Source organism: Cervus elaphus, chromosome 19, assembly GCF_910594005.1.
Source record: "Cervus elaphus chromosome 19, mCerEla1.1, whole genome shotgun sequence".
NCBI lineage: Eukaryota > Metazoa > Chordata > Mammalia > Artiodactyla > Cervidae > Cervus > Cervus elaphus.
Genome location: NC_057833.1, coordinates 81,692,311 through 81,707,541, shown reverse-complemented (window position 1 = coordinate 81,707,541; position 15,231 = coordinate 81,692,311). Strand labels below are relative to the sequence as shown.

The window sequence follows — 15,231 nt, the reverse complement described above, 5'->3', positions numbered from 1 at the left end:
TATCCCAGGGATTGAACCCAGGTCTCCAACCCATGTCTCCCACATTGCAGGCAGATTTATTGTCTGAGCCATCAAAGAAACCCAAGAATACTGGCGTGGGTAGCCTATCCCTTCTCCAGGGGAACTTTCCAACCTAGGAATTGAATCAGGATCTACTGCATTGCAGGTGGATCCTTTATCTGAGCTACCAAGGAAGCCTAGTAGGGACTATAATCCAGACTAAACTCTGAAATTTCTCATTCGAGAAATTTGTAAGCTTCTGAGGATAAGGCCTCAAATCTTTAGTTTACATAGTAGACACAGTAGATAGTGTAGATTCCCCTGCCACGGTCTAAGACAACAAAGCTTAATACAGCAATGAAGACAAGTGTGCATCTCAGTTTTTACCTTGGAAAAGAATATTCATCACAGCTTCACAATTTCATTCCAGGTCTGGTTTTTTAACATTAAAAACAAACATTTCTCAAATGGGAAGGTCACTAAGGATGAGATTATCATCCTCCCAGAGCAAACTAGAAATGTCATCAATCCTCCATTTGCAAAGATAGAGGATAAGTTACCAGTTGAGCAAAAACCAGACTCCAAAATCCATATATTTACTTTTATTGAATTTGTTAATGACACATAGTTTTTGCACTGCCAAACCATGCCTGAGAATTCAAAGAAAGAAATGGTACAATGGACAGCCTCATCCACCCATCATACAGCATATTAAAACTTGATTCATGTGCACTTTGATAATTCCACAATCTTTTAAAAAGTTGTAACAAGGGTTGGGATTTTTAAGTCTCCTTGCAGGTCTTTAGATTTCTATGCCATTAAATAACTTTTCCATATATTCATCTCTGTTCCTCAATAACATAACCCCCAACAAAATTTTGCTGGAAAAAATGCACTTTTCAGGGGAAATATGTGGCTCAAGGTTCAAGAGATTATTTGTTAAAAGATTTTTGGTTCCCAAATGAAGTCTTCAGATTAACCAAGAATCCTTTGTTTCTCAATCATCCAACCTCTCCTTGGCTGGCTCAGCTACTCACCCAAGCACATCAGAACATAGGCATCCTGCCTGCCACCTCAAGTAACTCCAACATTATTGCCCAGATACAGTTTGCAGGTCCCATCAGGTGATTCTGTTAGCTTCCCAGGAGTGGGATTCCTGCATTGACACTTTTATCAAGACTCAACTCCTAGAGGAAAATGCTCCCACAACAGGATAGTTTTACTCACCCATTTGCTTCACTCTTGCCAGTAGCAAGTCTGCAACTCCTACATTTGGCAAAGGGATTTTATTATAGAGAAACCCAGACTCTGCATCAAGTGGTCACATGCCACTTTGAAATATTACTACTGAAGATACAAAACTAGGAAATAACGAGACTATCTCATTAGATGGAAAGACTTCTCAGTAATCCTGGGTAGCGTCCTGGTGTCCGTTTTCAGGACTAAAAATTACTGGATAGTTTAAGCTGTAATTATTAAAAACAGAAGTGCTACATCACCTGTCTTTCGCCCCTGACGCGCTCCAAATGACCAACTTAAAGACACACCAGAAGGTTGATACCAAAGCTAGGCTGGGACAATCACTGCATCTACAGAATACCTAACACCTTAAATGTTTGGGCACAAGTGCATCTTGAATTCTTGTCAAAGATCATGCAAGATCTGTGAAACTTAAGTGGGTTTCAGGTTGAGGTTCTGCTCTTACTGCTTTAAATTTGTAAGGACAGGACAGTGATTCCCTTGGCCTGAGCAGAAACTAAACAAAGTCTTTCCACCAGTTTACTATACAATTTAGACCTGATTAGAGGAGGCTTTAGCAGCACCTGAAGTAGAGCCCCCTGCATTTACTGCCCTTTACGTTAAAGGCCATTTGGTTCCACTCTAGGGATTGGCAAATTCATGAGACATTTCACAATTCCAATGTATACTTCAGGTTACTGAGCTAAGCAATATGCTCTGTCAAAGAACTATTCCAAGTGATAGCAAAAAAAAAAAAAAAAAAAAGCCTTAATATGGAACACAGAAAAAGCATTACCCAAATAAAAAATTACTAAAAGAAATAAGATTCTTCCCTCCTACCCCTTTCCCCACTTGGTGACCCAAGTTTGGTTGAATTTAATTTGTGGTTACCTCAGAATACAACTCAAAGTTTTAAATTATAAGTCAGAGCCCTACAGATTATCCAAGCACATCAGTTCTTTTGAGAGCGGCATGTTCCAGGAAGTCTAATCCAGCCACAGTCCACCTCAGAGTATTCCTTATAGATGGGGCACAGGACAGGTTAATTAAGGTCACTTAAATCTTCATCTTTTACAGCAGATCAGAACCCAGATGGCTGACTTTCTGCAGGATTTCTGATAGGAATCCAGTAGAGCTGGTTTCAAGTTTCACATCAACACTTAATAGCTGTAACCTTCTTATCCAGAAGTTGTGATCCACATGAAGTCCACAATGAGTGCAGCAAATCTGAGGTAGTCAACCCTTACGAAGGCTCAGTATCTGAACATAAAAAGATTTTGATATGACCACTGGCTGCAGTTTTTGATTTTTTTTTTTTCGTACTCGCAGAGTCATTATGAAAGAACACTGCTGAATCTAGTTTGAACATTAATATAACTATGAAAACCCCCCTAAAGCCAATACACATAAAGAGCAGTTGTAACACTTAAACTTCCATAGTGCAACATGGTCAGTCACGTATACCAAGTGGTCTGCATCGGCTGTAGATCCAGCAGAGATCAGATGGATGGCTGTCCGTGGTGGTTAGCTGTGGTTTAGTTACCTTAGAAGGGTTAGCAAACACCATTCCTTAATTGTACTGTGTGTGGCTGCTTTTCTGATTCTCAAGCACAGCATACTGGTTGTCTAGCTGAAGTTTAAGGGCCTGGTTTTTTGAAAACTCATCCCTACCTCTAGTTTTGTGTCTTACTACTTCAAAGCTCTTCTCCATTTCTTTATCCCTAAGGGGAAAGAAATGTAATCAGTAAATATTTCTACTTCACTAGGCTGTTCTGAAAATATTCTTTCTTGAATTAAAATAAAAAAGCCACCCCTTGGAAAAATCTTGAGGAAGGGATAGGAGGGAGAAACTGGTGTGTAAAATCCTTATCAAAACCATTTTTAAGGCTTCAATTGAACAGAAAATATAGAATACTGTACTGAAGCTCTATGGTCATATTTTCTGTGGTAGCAATTCTACCAAATACTATCAACTGAAATCCTGTTCTGGGGACCAACTTCAAGACAACTGCAAAGTTAAAAAGCTGTCTAATGGCATGGTGAATCCTTCTAAGACTCACCTTTACTCTCAGCTAAAAAAGGACAATACATCTCTTTTTTTTTATATGTCAGTAAGGGCAACAATTTTCTCATTCAAGTGAAGTTTTACTCATTATTCAGAGACTTCTCTGCACTTCCACTTTATGGGAATGGATCAGATAAAGATGAGTGTGGTGAATCAGTGCCTCGTGTGTAGGACAGAGCAAGGCCAGAGGTTTAGATTCAAGTCAGTTGTGCCCTCAAAGAGGCAAAAAAGCTAAGATTTAATTTAAAAGCCACTCCCCAACAATTCCATATTATGTCATTTACATTCTTCCTATTTTATTTACTTAAAAGAAAAAATCATGTCCCTATATAAGATGTGGATGTCCCATATGTGGTCATTTAACTCCAGGTAGCATTCATTTAAGTACTTGCTGAAATAAGATTATTTTTAGTATTAGATATATAAATGTCAACATCTTTCATCTATTCACATTAACTGGGAATACAATAAAATATTGCTGATTTCTCTAGTCTATAACATAAGGAACGTTGAAGCAGCAATAATGTACCTAATACTTATTAAAAATTCTAACTAGGTAAGACTTCTCATGGCTACAGAATGACATAAACCAGGGAAAAGAAGAACTTGTAGAAGATGTCTTTGGTGCTCTTTCCCCTCAGCCCTTCCAGGGTTCTTCCTCTCCTCCCCAATTCCCGGGCATATAAGACCTACCCTAATTCTCAATTCCTCTCAGCTGCAGCCTGGGCTTTACTGCAACCCCAAGGTGGGTTTTCAAATACCAAGCACCCCATTTTCTGGCCAAGGCAAAAGGTTTCAAAACAAAATATTGAGAATACTTACTTCCGGCTTTCTACATGCTTGGCAGTGGACTGCAGGGATGGGAACTGCGTGTCACTATAGATTTCCGGTGGTCCTTGTGGTGCTTTCCTTGTTGTGGTCAACCTGGCTCCAGGAGGCCTGTACACGCCACTAGTCATTGTCGGTTCTGGGGTTTCTGTAACTGACATTTCGTAACAGTTTAGAGAAACCACTCAGTGCCTGGCATTTTAACAAGCTACTCCTGAATTCTTGATCATTTAACAATTATGGGAAAAAACCAATATTCATTTGCATTAAAGGTCTCTGAACAACAGAAAGAAAGAAAATTATCCGAGATATTCCCCTTCTGAGAACTCGTTCTTCAGACTGAGTAAAATGGGAAAAGGAAAAAAAAAAGATGGGTACTTAGTCAGCTGTCAAAAACCGAAAAACAAACAATCCCAAAACCTTGAACATGTCTGGCAAGCTATAGGATCACTATAGGATTACTCTAAGACTTAAGCAGCCTACAGCCTTAACTTCCAAATTCCTTTACTGAGGATATGAACATGTTTATATCAGACACAAATTTCTCTCTCCTAGCAACTGAAAGAAGACCCTACTCACTCACTGCAAACATGCATTTAGTTGAAAGCTGACTGCCTATAAAATTATAGACAACACATCTTTATGAAAATGAAATATTAAGATTACCAACTACTGGAGCAGGAGGTGCTTGTACCGGAGCAGTTTTATTCCAAGGGCCTGAAGATTTTTCTACACCACCACCACCACCTCCACCTCCACCTTCTTCCCAATTATCACTTGGATCTTCTCTTTTTTCAACTTCATCTTCTTCCTTTTCACTATTGGAAAATAAGTACATGAATTCAATTACAGAAACAAGTTTTTTGTTTGGGTCCTGGGGGACAGGCCTCATGAGGGATACTGAAAAAAATTAAGCACCTGAGCAGTCCAATTTTCAGGTGGAAAATCTTTCAGTCCAAATCCTTAGTTTTATCAATACTGATCTGTGATTCTGGAGAAGGTACTTAACCCTCTTCAAGCCCAAACGCCAAGCTCGTCTTTTTTTTTTTTTTAAGGGAAAGGAAGAAACAGGGAATTTCATTTTATGCATTGGGGCCTCAATTTAACTTCATGTGCAAGAATTCATCACTGGCAAAAGTTCATAAAACCAATGACAGTCTCCATTTCCCTTTTTGCAAACTTCATACAGTCAAGAACATCTAGAAATATTTAACGTACTAACACATCAACTTATAACAATCTATGCTGATTACTTATAGGAGTCCCTATTGAGGCAGGGAAGAAAGGTCAATCTAACCTGACATGTAGAGAAAAAGAATCAAAAGTACAATTACTAGATTTTTTTCTGGAACCAAAGTGTACAAACAGCCATTTATAGTAAGCATATTTTCATATCAATTCAGATCAAATGACTTGTTTTTAAAAGTTGTCTAATTTCATTTGCTAATCCTTTAGTACATGTAACAAAATACTTTCAAAATTAATTCACATTCCAACAGAGGAAAACAAGTTAGTGTTTAGCATCAGTCTCTACTATCCAGACAGGGAATACACAGAACTGGTTCCTAATAACAGAGATGTCTCACCCATTTAAAGAAGAGAATACAAGAACTCAGTCTTTGGCTTGCTAGTGATTACAAATGCAAAATACATCCTCAGTGGTGACATACCATTCTAAGATTCTATTTAATGCCTCTTTTTAATTTTTCTATTTTTGAATTGAGTTGAGTCAGAAGTGTATAATCTCTCCAAGGTATCTTTGATGATGTCTCCTTGTGTTAGATTACTTATTACTGTGTTATGTAAACCTGAATGTGCTAAATTAACAAGTACATATAGCTTGTCTTTCTGTTCCACTGGCTTGACAGCACAAAGATAATTGCCAAGTCAAACTTCCTTTGTCCCTGCAGATGATGCATCTGGCACAGACACCACCTCTCCCCTGGATTATTTTCCATGACACTAGTGGTGTTTCCTAGGTCTTCAGCTTATCAATCTCCACCATCAATCTAACTATCCTTTCCTCTATTAAAAAAACATACTGTCCTTGACCTTCCACTCTTTCAGGCATTTTCTCTTTTTGATGGCTGATCCATGATGGTCATAACAATGTGCACATGACCTCTACCCTGACTGTAACCTTGGGAACATAAAGGCTTCTCTTGGTTTTTGTAAAATGATATCTAAGGGTGTTAGCCTTCTATGTCTATTAAAATAAGTTCTGGCTATACAACAAATTTCTTGAATTGCTAATGGTCTCCTTTAATGACACAATGAGACAACGGTACCATGCAACACTGCCCACCAACCAGAGGTAACTGCAGAATTTAGAGGCTGAAGGTGGCAACAGGAAGGAAAGTGGAATGAACTTACCTTCAATCTGCATTTACAGCAAGATTTTACTTAAGACTATGGTTTGAGAGGAAAAAAGGGTGCACAGTATGGCTAAGCCAGCCTTCAATTTTCCTTGTTGATAACATGTAGTAGAATTCCATGCAGTCATTTAAAATAATGTTTTAGGCTTATACTAATATGGAAATAATAATCATTTCATATAAACAATGAACTAAAACAAAGTCTATGTACCTAATATAAATAAAGACATCTAGAATGATTTTTTAGCTAAATGTTAAAAAGTGGGTGCTAGAATGCATAATTTTATTTTCTTCATGCAGTTAGGAGCAGATTCTAAGGCCAAACTGCCTGTTCAATACATGCAGACTCTGCCATTTACCAGCCAGAAAGAGTAAGGACAGCACGTAACTTCTGTATGCCTCAGTCTCCTCATGTATAAAACTGTGGATAACAACCCCATTATGAAGACTGATTAATAGACATAAAGCACTCAGAACAATGTTTGGCACAGAGTAAGTGCCGTCAGCACTTGCTATTACATGCTTTTTTAATATCTGAGTTTTCATAAAAGCATCACATTCCTTTAACAGGAAAAAAATATAGCATTTGGAAAAAACAAAAATGCAACAAGAAAACATTCTTTTAAAACGGATACCAAGCAGTATGACCTTCCCAAAGCTTTTAAGCAGAATGAATAGGTAAGAGTATGAATGTCATAGTTTATCCAGGAGTCTAACAGTGGTACTCAAGTGTCAAAATTGTCCCAAAAGAAGTTTTTTAAAAAAAGTTACCCACTTCTGAACCCATACCTATGTAAATTACACTATAATGTAATTTGGGCTATTAATAAAAGCACAGGTGTTATTCACTTAGCTATAATGACTAAGTAGTTAGTAATGTCCTAGCGACCCAATCCATGCCAGATGGGGATATAAAAGGCTCACAAAGATTTAAGTGATTTTATGGCACTTTATACTCTAATATCCCCCCAATCTATGATGGCTTTCATTTGGTCAGTTACATTTTGAAATGGTTTTTCATGCACTGAATCACAAGTGTTCACATATATATATAACTTTAAAATAGTGATTTCCTTAAATTATTTTAATATTTGGTGATTAATAATTTAAATTCCAAAATTATCAGCTTGTAATAAACTGAAAGCCAAAAAAATGTTAACACTGATCACCCCTTGAATATTTCTTTATGCTGCTTTACTTTGCAAATGTTCTAAAAACCAAAACATTGTTTTCCTAATCTGCAAAAAAAAAAGAAAAGAAAAATTCCAATTTAGTATGATAGAATGCTGAGAGTCTTCATCACTTTTTTCACTCTCAGAGACAAGTGACAGAAATGAATTTTTAAAAAAAACCCCACAAATCCTAAATACCTCCAGAGTATAAACTACACTAGAAAATAAGTGATATATTTTCATTAGAGGGATTTTATATTGATAATAGGCACAAGACAACTTAGTATTTTGGCTTCATAAGATTCTGAAATATTAGCTAAACTTAACACTGGAAATTGTCTAGTTGAGACACTTCATTCAAGAGGGAAATAAGGCCCAGAGATGCTAAGAGCCTTGCCGAAATGCCACAGTACCAACAGCAGGACAGAAATAATTTAAATATCGTATTACTCTTTCATACTTACGTATTTTAGAAAATGTCAAACCTCCAAATGTCAAAGAACAAAAAACATGTTACAAAGAATTATTTCCACAGAAGACAACTAGGCTAAAATTTAACATTTAACCCAGTATACAGCTTCTCATCAGCTAAATTTGATGCTTTAAAAACTACAATGCCACTATAAATTCATCATCACAACTCAAAGTATACTGTCTTAAATATGCTTTAGTCTATACGGCGCTATTGGTGGGGTAGGAGGAATGATAATGCTAGAAAAAGGAGTATTTACTTAGTATCTCTATACTATGCCAGGCAGTGTTATACCCACTTTACAAAGCTAAACCTCGAAATAACAAAGATGGGGAGAAGACCCATTGTACACATGAGGAAACTCATATTCAGATACTTAAAGGACCTTCCCCAGGGCTACAAGGAAGCAGGGTCAAGTCAGTGGGACTCCAGAGCCCATATTCTTTCAGGCTGCCTCTCACTTCATTTTATTGTCTTTATAGCTCTGAAATATGATAGGAAAATTTTCTATATTTTCAGATTTGAGAAACTCACTTTTTTGAAGTAAGACTGATTAGGATCACAAATGCTACAGCAGTATATTTATAAAAAAACATAATATTTTTACCTCCTTATCTCAAGGGACATTACATAATTTAAGCATCCTATCTCCCGTCTTCCAACACTAAAGCAGCTAACACAAAATCCAGACTTGACTGCACTTTTGCCAGTAATAATGGGCACTTCCACTGGTTTTATGCAACCACTTCCATGACAGTAAACTGGGGAGACAGTAAACCACCTGACGTGTCATGCCTGGCAGCTTAAAATGTCACTGTAACCCATCCAAGGACTCTTTCTCGGCCCCTTCATGGCAGATCTAAGCATCTCTCTCCTGGGCTCCATCCACAGCCTCTACAAATCACTGAAACGACCCACAGGTGTTCAGCTGAGCGTGAGTTGTGGTGGTGGTTGTTTTTTTACAACTCCAAGACCTAACAATCAATGCCCGGACATCAAATATTTTCTACAATGAATCCAGATTGGATGCTGAAGTAATTTCTTCTCTTCAAAGGACAACTTAACTAGTTCTACCTAACTGGTTTAAGTCTAGCTGTCCAAAGATTTCTAGACAACCACTGGGCTCATGTTACTGAAACATGACAAATGCTCACCATTTAGTAACAAGTAGTAAATGAAATCTTTCTCCCTCAAATCCATTTTAAAGATGGGAAAGGCCTATAGGTCCTACTATCAACCAACAATCTAAGCTTAAGCACCATGCTTTCTTTTATTATCTCAATGGCTTCTCTCTCAGAACCTGTCTGTAAACAATGATGCAATCCTGAATAAGATTTATTAACTTAGACACAAAACTTGACACGTGACCTCCTACTACTCCTGGTACTTAAATCTTGAGCTAGTTGGTAAATGTGAGCTAGAATGTTAACACAGTATGTCTGCCACTGCTGAAAACTTCCCCTCTTTCAATTGCACTTAACTTCAACAAAGGTTGAGCATGCTAGCTTGCTACGACTAGTGCCAAGAACTTTTAAGACTGTATGCAGCTAACTAAAGAGAAAGCAAATGTGGCCAAAATGATTGGTAGACCTCAGGCAAAAGTATAAGGGTACTTATTCTACTATTCTTGCAACTTTTCTGTGGTTTGTAATTTTTCAACACAAAAAGTTAGAAGGAAAAAAATTAAGACTAGAGACAGAATTTCAAGATATTTTAAGTCAATTTCTAAAGTTTCATTTTCTCTTGTCCCATATTGAAAGGCTGCCTCTCTCATGGATAAAAAAGATGACAAATTAAAGGCATAACCACCCCCCTTCAATATCCGAGGAGAGAGATATTTCATTTCTCTCTCCTTCCAAGGGCTTCAGCCCAAAAGGTAAGATCAAGCCATAGAAAACAATCATTCAAGAACTCCAGCAACTCTGAGGATTTTTGTTTGTATGATTATACTATTGCCAACCTGAAATGGCATGTTCTCCTATTAAGTCTATAGTGAACTGACTCACCAGCATACATGTGTGCTCAGTCACATTCAACTCCTTGTGACCCCATGGATTGTAGCCCGTCAGGCTCCTCTGGCCATGGGATTCTTCAGGCAAGAATACTGGAGTGGTTCTTCTCCAGGGGATCTTCCCGATAGAGACTGACCCAGCATCTCCTGTGTTGGCAGATTCTTAACCACTGAGCAATCTGGAAAGCCCACTGACTCACCAGCCTAGTGCTTTAGTCATAAAGTGTCTCCACGACTCCTTCAAATATTAGAATTATAAAGCAGATGCTTCATGGCTAAACAGCAAAATTTCCAAGAGTAAATCACTCTATCCACTAAATAGAGAAGTTGATTAACATGAACCAAGCAGATATATTATGAACATCCTGTTCAAAATCCTCACAACAAATCTGAGCAGTCATCTCAATTCAGCAGATAAGAACATTCACAAGTAAAGTAACTCGCCCAAGGTCACACATAAGCAGCAGGGCTACGATGCAGGCCCAGCTTTGTCTTTCCCTAAGTCCATGTTTTTGCTCTATTATCAACTACATCCTATTTGTGTGAGTAACCTACTTTCCATTCTATTGAACCAATGTGTCTTTCCCTGGGGATTTCCACTCCTACTGGAATGGGTTGCCATTTCCTTCTCCAGGTCATCTTCCCCACCCAGGGACTGAATGCCCCCCCCATCTCTGCATTGGCAGGAGGATTCTTTACTACTGAGCCACCTGAGAAGACCCAAATTCAGTATAAAGTTAAAACTTTCAGTTATTATTATGAAACCTCATAATTATTATTATGAAAGCTTCTCACTCTCAAGCTTTTCCTGGAAACTTACATTCCCTTCTATAGATTTATGAAGGCAACAGAGATACACCCCAGACTCCATAATGACTAAGGATCCACAAAAGCAGCTTCCTTCAGGAAGAAGGTATGTTTTTCAATGTTAGCAGGTAAGAGAAAGACCTCTGCATGGCCACTAAGTGGCCATGACTAGATGCTAAAAATGTAAAATGCAGTATAAAAGCTGCTCTATTTTGGGTCAAACAAACCTCAATGCTCACACTAACTGAGATTTAATTACACCTCTGGCAAAAGTGAAAGACAGAGGTGATTTAAGTAATGTTCCACCACCTCAGGAGTAGCCAAAAAATAAAGAAAAATAACCATGAATGGATATGGGATATATAGTCAATGACAAAAATAGATGGTAGTTTAAATATCCTGTATTTGAATAACAACATCAACTTCTAACATTCAATGAACTTGAAACCTCTTCCTTCAGAAAGTGCTGTTCTTGCTCAGTAATCGAGTCTTTGAGAACACAAATTTCACGGCCTGGCAATCAGGAAAGGCAGAGCAAAAGCCTACTCTACCACAGAACACAGGAACCCAACACACAGGCGCTTCCACTACCACAAATAACAACTCCACATCCCTCCTCCCCATTTATAAAAGCCAAGCGCCAGGACAAAGAAAATGGATTATTTTCTAAATATATACCTCTTCAAAAACATCTAACACACGAAGGAAGCCAAAAAGTGGTTGGGAATAAACCTCCAGTCTTATCACCTCTACTTCACACCACCAGGAAGGTATTTCAAATTTACAGAAACTAATCCCTAAGTTTCCCACTGTCAATCAGGTTTCACTTTGCAACAACTTGAAAGCACCTAGAACATGAATGCCTAGCTGTGGTAAGTATTCAACAAACGTCATAAACATTAGCCCTGCTTTTTAAACAAGTTATTTAACATTATAAACATTACCATCTAGTGAGTCCTTCATTGGAAGGACTGATGCTGAAACTCCAATACTGTGGCCACCTGATGTGAAGAACTGACTCACTGAAAAAGATTCTGATACTAAAAGAGGAGGAGAAGGGAACAACAGAGGATGAGATGTCTGGATGGCATCACTGACCTGATGGACATGAGTTTGAGCAAGCTCCAGGAGTTGGTGATGGATAGGGAAGCCTGCAGTCCATGGGGTCGCAAAGTCGGACACGACTGAGCGACTGAACTTAACTGAGTGAGGTCAAAGAACAGTATTCTGTTAAGGAAAAGTTATTTCCTCCACTGTGCCAGGTGGTCACGAGTAAATATAAATCACAAACTTCAATCTGGAAGGCAGTGCATCAGGGTCACTTCTTTTTTGGCCACACTGCATGGTATGCAGGACTAGTTCCCCAACCAGTAAAAGAACTTGGGCCCCTAGTAGTGAGAGCACTGAGGTAATTCCCTAGGATCACTTGCTTCTTGAAACTGGGAATAAACTGTTTTTAATCTAAGCCAGTGGATTTTCTCTTCATGAAGCCTTCAAAAACATGACATTTATTTACATGAATCTAAAGTTCATGTGACTACGATAGACTGGATTTGATAAAACATGTTAATTTCAAATCTTCTAAACCAACCAATGTAATTTTCAGGAATTACTGTTTTCTTAAAACTTTATGCTTAGACTATGATTCCATTTCTATAAATTTCTAGGGAAAATTAATCTACAGTGTTAGGACAGTGGTTATTTGGGGGTTAAAACAATGACTACAAGAGGTTAGGAAGGGGGCTTTCTTCTCTACCAGTAATGTTTCCTTTCTTGACTTCCGTGCTGATTACACAAGTTGAATAGGTAAAATCTGTATTTCCCTGTAACTATGCTTCAATTACAACCACCCATGTAATTGAAGGCCTTTTTGAGACAAAAGCTAAGTTCAACCCACCAATAATAAAAGCAAAAATTCTGAAAGCACAAAATCCATTTTAGCTGTCTCAAAAAGGCCTAACCAAGATTCGAAGCAGGCAAGCTCTCACAGGATTTTAGAACTGGCAGCTAATTTGACTGGCATATAAAAGGGCTGCCACCACAGAGAAGGAATAGACTCAATCCATTAGTCGTAATAAGCATACCTAAAGAACAAGAGTACTGTGATGCTGTTTTGGGACAAAAAAACCCCAAACATACAGTATTTATCCGGTGGGTGACATAAACGTTATCTGTAACCAAACCATACCTTATTTGCATTGCTTGAACTCTTAGACCACTGTAATCAACCTCTTTTTGCTCAAATTCTTTCCACTCATCTTCCTCCTGTAAAACAAGTACCAGGTAGTCAATTAAAGCTATTTTTAAAACACAGCTAAAACAACCATCAGACTATTAAGAAGGGGTAAAGTGGTTGGAACCTAAAGTGTGGACTCGTCTTCTGGCCAAAGCCCTTGCTCAATCCCAAGGCCACTAGGCTTGAGGACAAACGTGACTAAACTTTGTTACTTCCACCCGGTTCCTTCATGAGACTTGTTACTTTAAGCAACCAGGAAACGTCGGATGAAGTCCATAGTAAGCCCACAACTAAACGTCTACCTCAATCTTGTATGAGACTTTTCTTTTACAGGTTTCCAGACCAAGTCGAGCCAATTAGATCTGCTACAAATGTGACTGTTAGAAAATTCAGTTCACACTACTAGGCTGAAATCAGAACGCTAAATTACTCAGAGTAGACGTCACCCGATAGATGTACTTCCGACCCGGGCCGATTCCCCGGGAAGGTGCCGCCGCCTGCCTGCGTGCTGGCCCGAGCCAGGCGACGAGGGTCGGGAACTGGGCCGCTGTGGTCCGGCGGGGAACGCGAGGCGGCCCGCCGTGGGAAGCCCGCGTCACGTGGCAGCCTCCGCGCCCGTCAGCCCGCCGGCCGGCCCCGGCCGCTTCCCCAGGCAGGCAGGCGGGGGCGGGCACATGGGCGCAAGCGCGCGGCCCGGGCCCTAACTCCCCGGCCCCTCACCTTTGTCACAACCTTGGTGGCGGCCCCAGGGCCAGTGGCCCCCACGCCCGCGGTCCCGCTATCGCCCGGCCGGGTCCCCGCGCCCGCCCCACCGCCCGCCGCGCCCGTGGCTCCGCTGCTCCCGCCAGCGCCGCCCGCCGCGCTCGCTGCGCTCGCCGCCCGGTTGCTCCGCTCCTTCTTCTTCTTTTTATCTCTCTTGGCGAAGAAGTTGTCTAGGCTCCGCTCCTCCGTCTCAGCCATGGCCGCGGCCTCCTCGGCCCGGATGGGTGGGGCCGGCGGCGGGAGCGGCCCGCCGGGGCTCCGAGCTCGGGGTCGAGGCCGGCTAGGCGCTCAAGCTCCCAGGCGCGGCGACGCCTCAGTCCCTCGGGGTCGCTGAGGCGTGTGCAGCGGGGCGACCGGCCCCCCCCGCCTGCTGGCGGACGGTGGTACGGTCCTCCTGGGGGCTCGCGTGCCGCTGCCGCCGCCCGAGCCCGCCCGGGCTGGAGCTGCTGCCGCGATCGCAGTGCAGGATCCCGCCCGCTCCACAGCTGGAGGGAAAAAGGAACGCGCGGGCCAGAGGCTCCGGCGAGAGTGCTGGGTTAGCGGCGGCGAGTGCAGGAGGAAGAGGCGAGCACGCAGGCCGGGAGAGGAGGGGACAGGGGGTGGGGAGGGGAGGGAGGGGGAGGAGGGAGGGCGGGCCACCAGAAAAGAGAGGCAGCGGCCGCGCCTGCGTACTTAGCTCCGCCCGCCACTGTGGGAGCGTGGAGGGGAGGGCGGTGAGAGGAGACGGAGGCGGAGCTGGCAAGGGAGCCAATCAGGTGCCAGGGCGAAGCGCTTAGGCGACAATCCCTGCCTCAGACGGGGCGGGGCTGTGGCTTGGGGGCGGGGAGAGGGTATATGCTAAATAAGTGACGTACATGACGGCTTTTGCCTCCTGATTGGTCGAGGGTTTAGCCTTGAGGGCGGGCATTTAGAGGGCTTGTTGGTGACTTGGCTAAAGAGGTCCGGTCGAAGGGGTGGGTAGGTCCGTTCTAGGCGCATGCGTAGGGTACACGTGTGTCTGCTAGTCAGCCGCTAACTGTGGCCTTGTAGTGGTTTGAACTTCAGTGAGACTGAGAGGCCCTGTGCTAAGCTAGCTATATAAAGATGGTATCGTCTGCTCTGCTGGCCTCTGTATTTTCACCCTCTCTGGTCTAGCAACTATTCATTTTATTCATAGGTGATGATTATTATGAAAATGAGGTGCTTTGGGCTTGAAGTTGTTCTTATTTACTAAAAGGTCTACATAAACCAGTAGGTAGTCGAAAGGAGATTGGTTTTATCTGAA

At 41.2% G+C, this 15,231-nt stretch overlaps 1 protein-coding gene across 6 annotated transcripts; it reads right to left on the bottom strand.

Annotated features, from left to right (window-relative positions):
- Positions 1–587: 587 nt before the first annotated feature.
- On the bottom strand, positions 588–14,586 carry CDV3 (CDV3 homolog). Of its 6 annotated transcripts, XM_043874500.1 has the most exons (6): positions 13,926–14,580; positions 13,158–13,234; positions 4,799–4,950; positions 4,127–4,286; positions 2,911–2,960; positions 2,559–2,782 (listed from the first exon to the last, which is right to left on the bottom strand). In XM_043874500.1, the coding sequence occupies exons 1-6, from the start codon at positions 14,163–14,165 to the stop codon at positions 2,775–2,777; spliced, it is 687 nt and encodes a 228-aa protein (XP_043730435.1). In that variant the 5' UTR covers positions 14,166–14,580; the 3' UTR covers positions 2,559–2,774. The 6 variants fall into 6 exon arrangements, with proteins under 6 accessions (XP_043730434.1, XP_043730433.1, XP_043730436.1 ...); XM_043874499.1 differs by having other exon boundaries at positions 588–2,960; positions 4,127–4,280; positions 13,926–14,586; XM_043874498.1 differs by having other exon boundaries at positions 588–2,960.
- Positions 14,587–15,231: the final 645 nt, after the last annotated feature.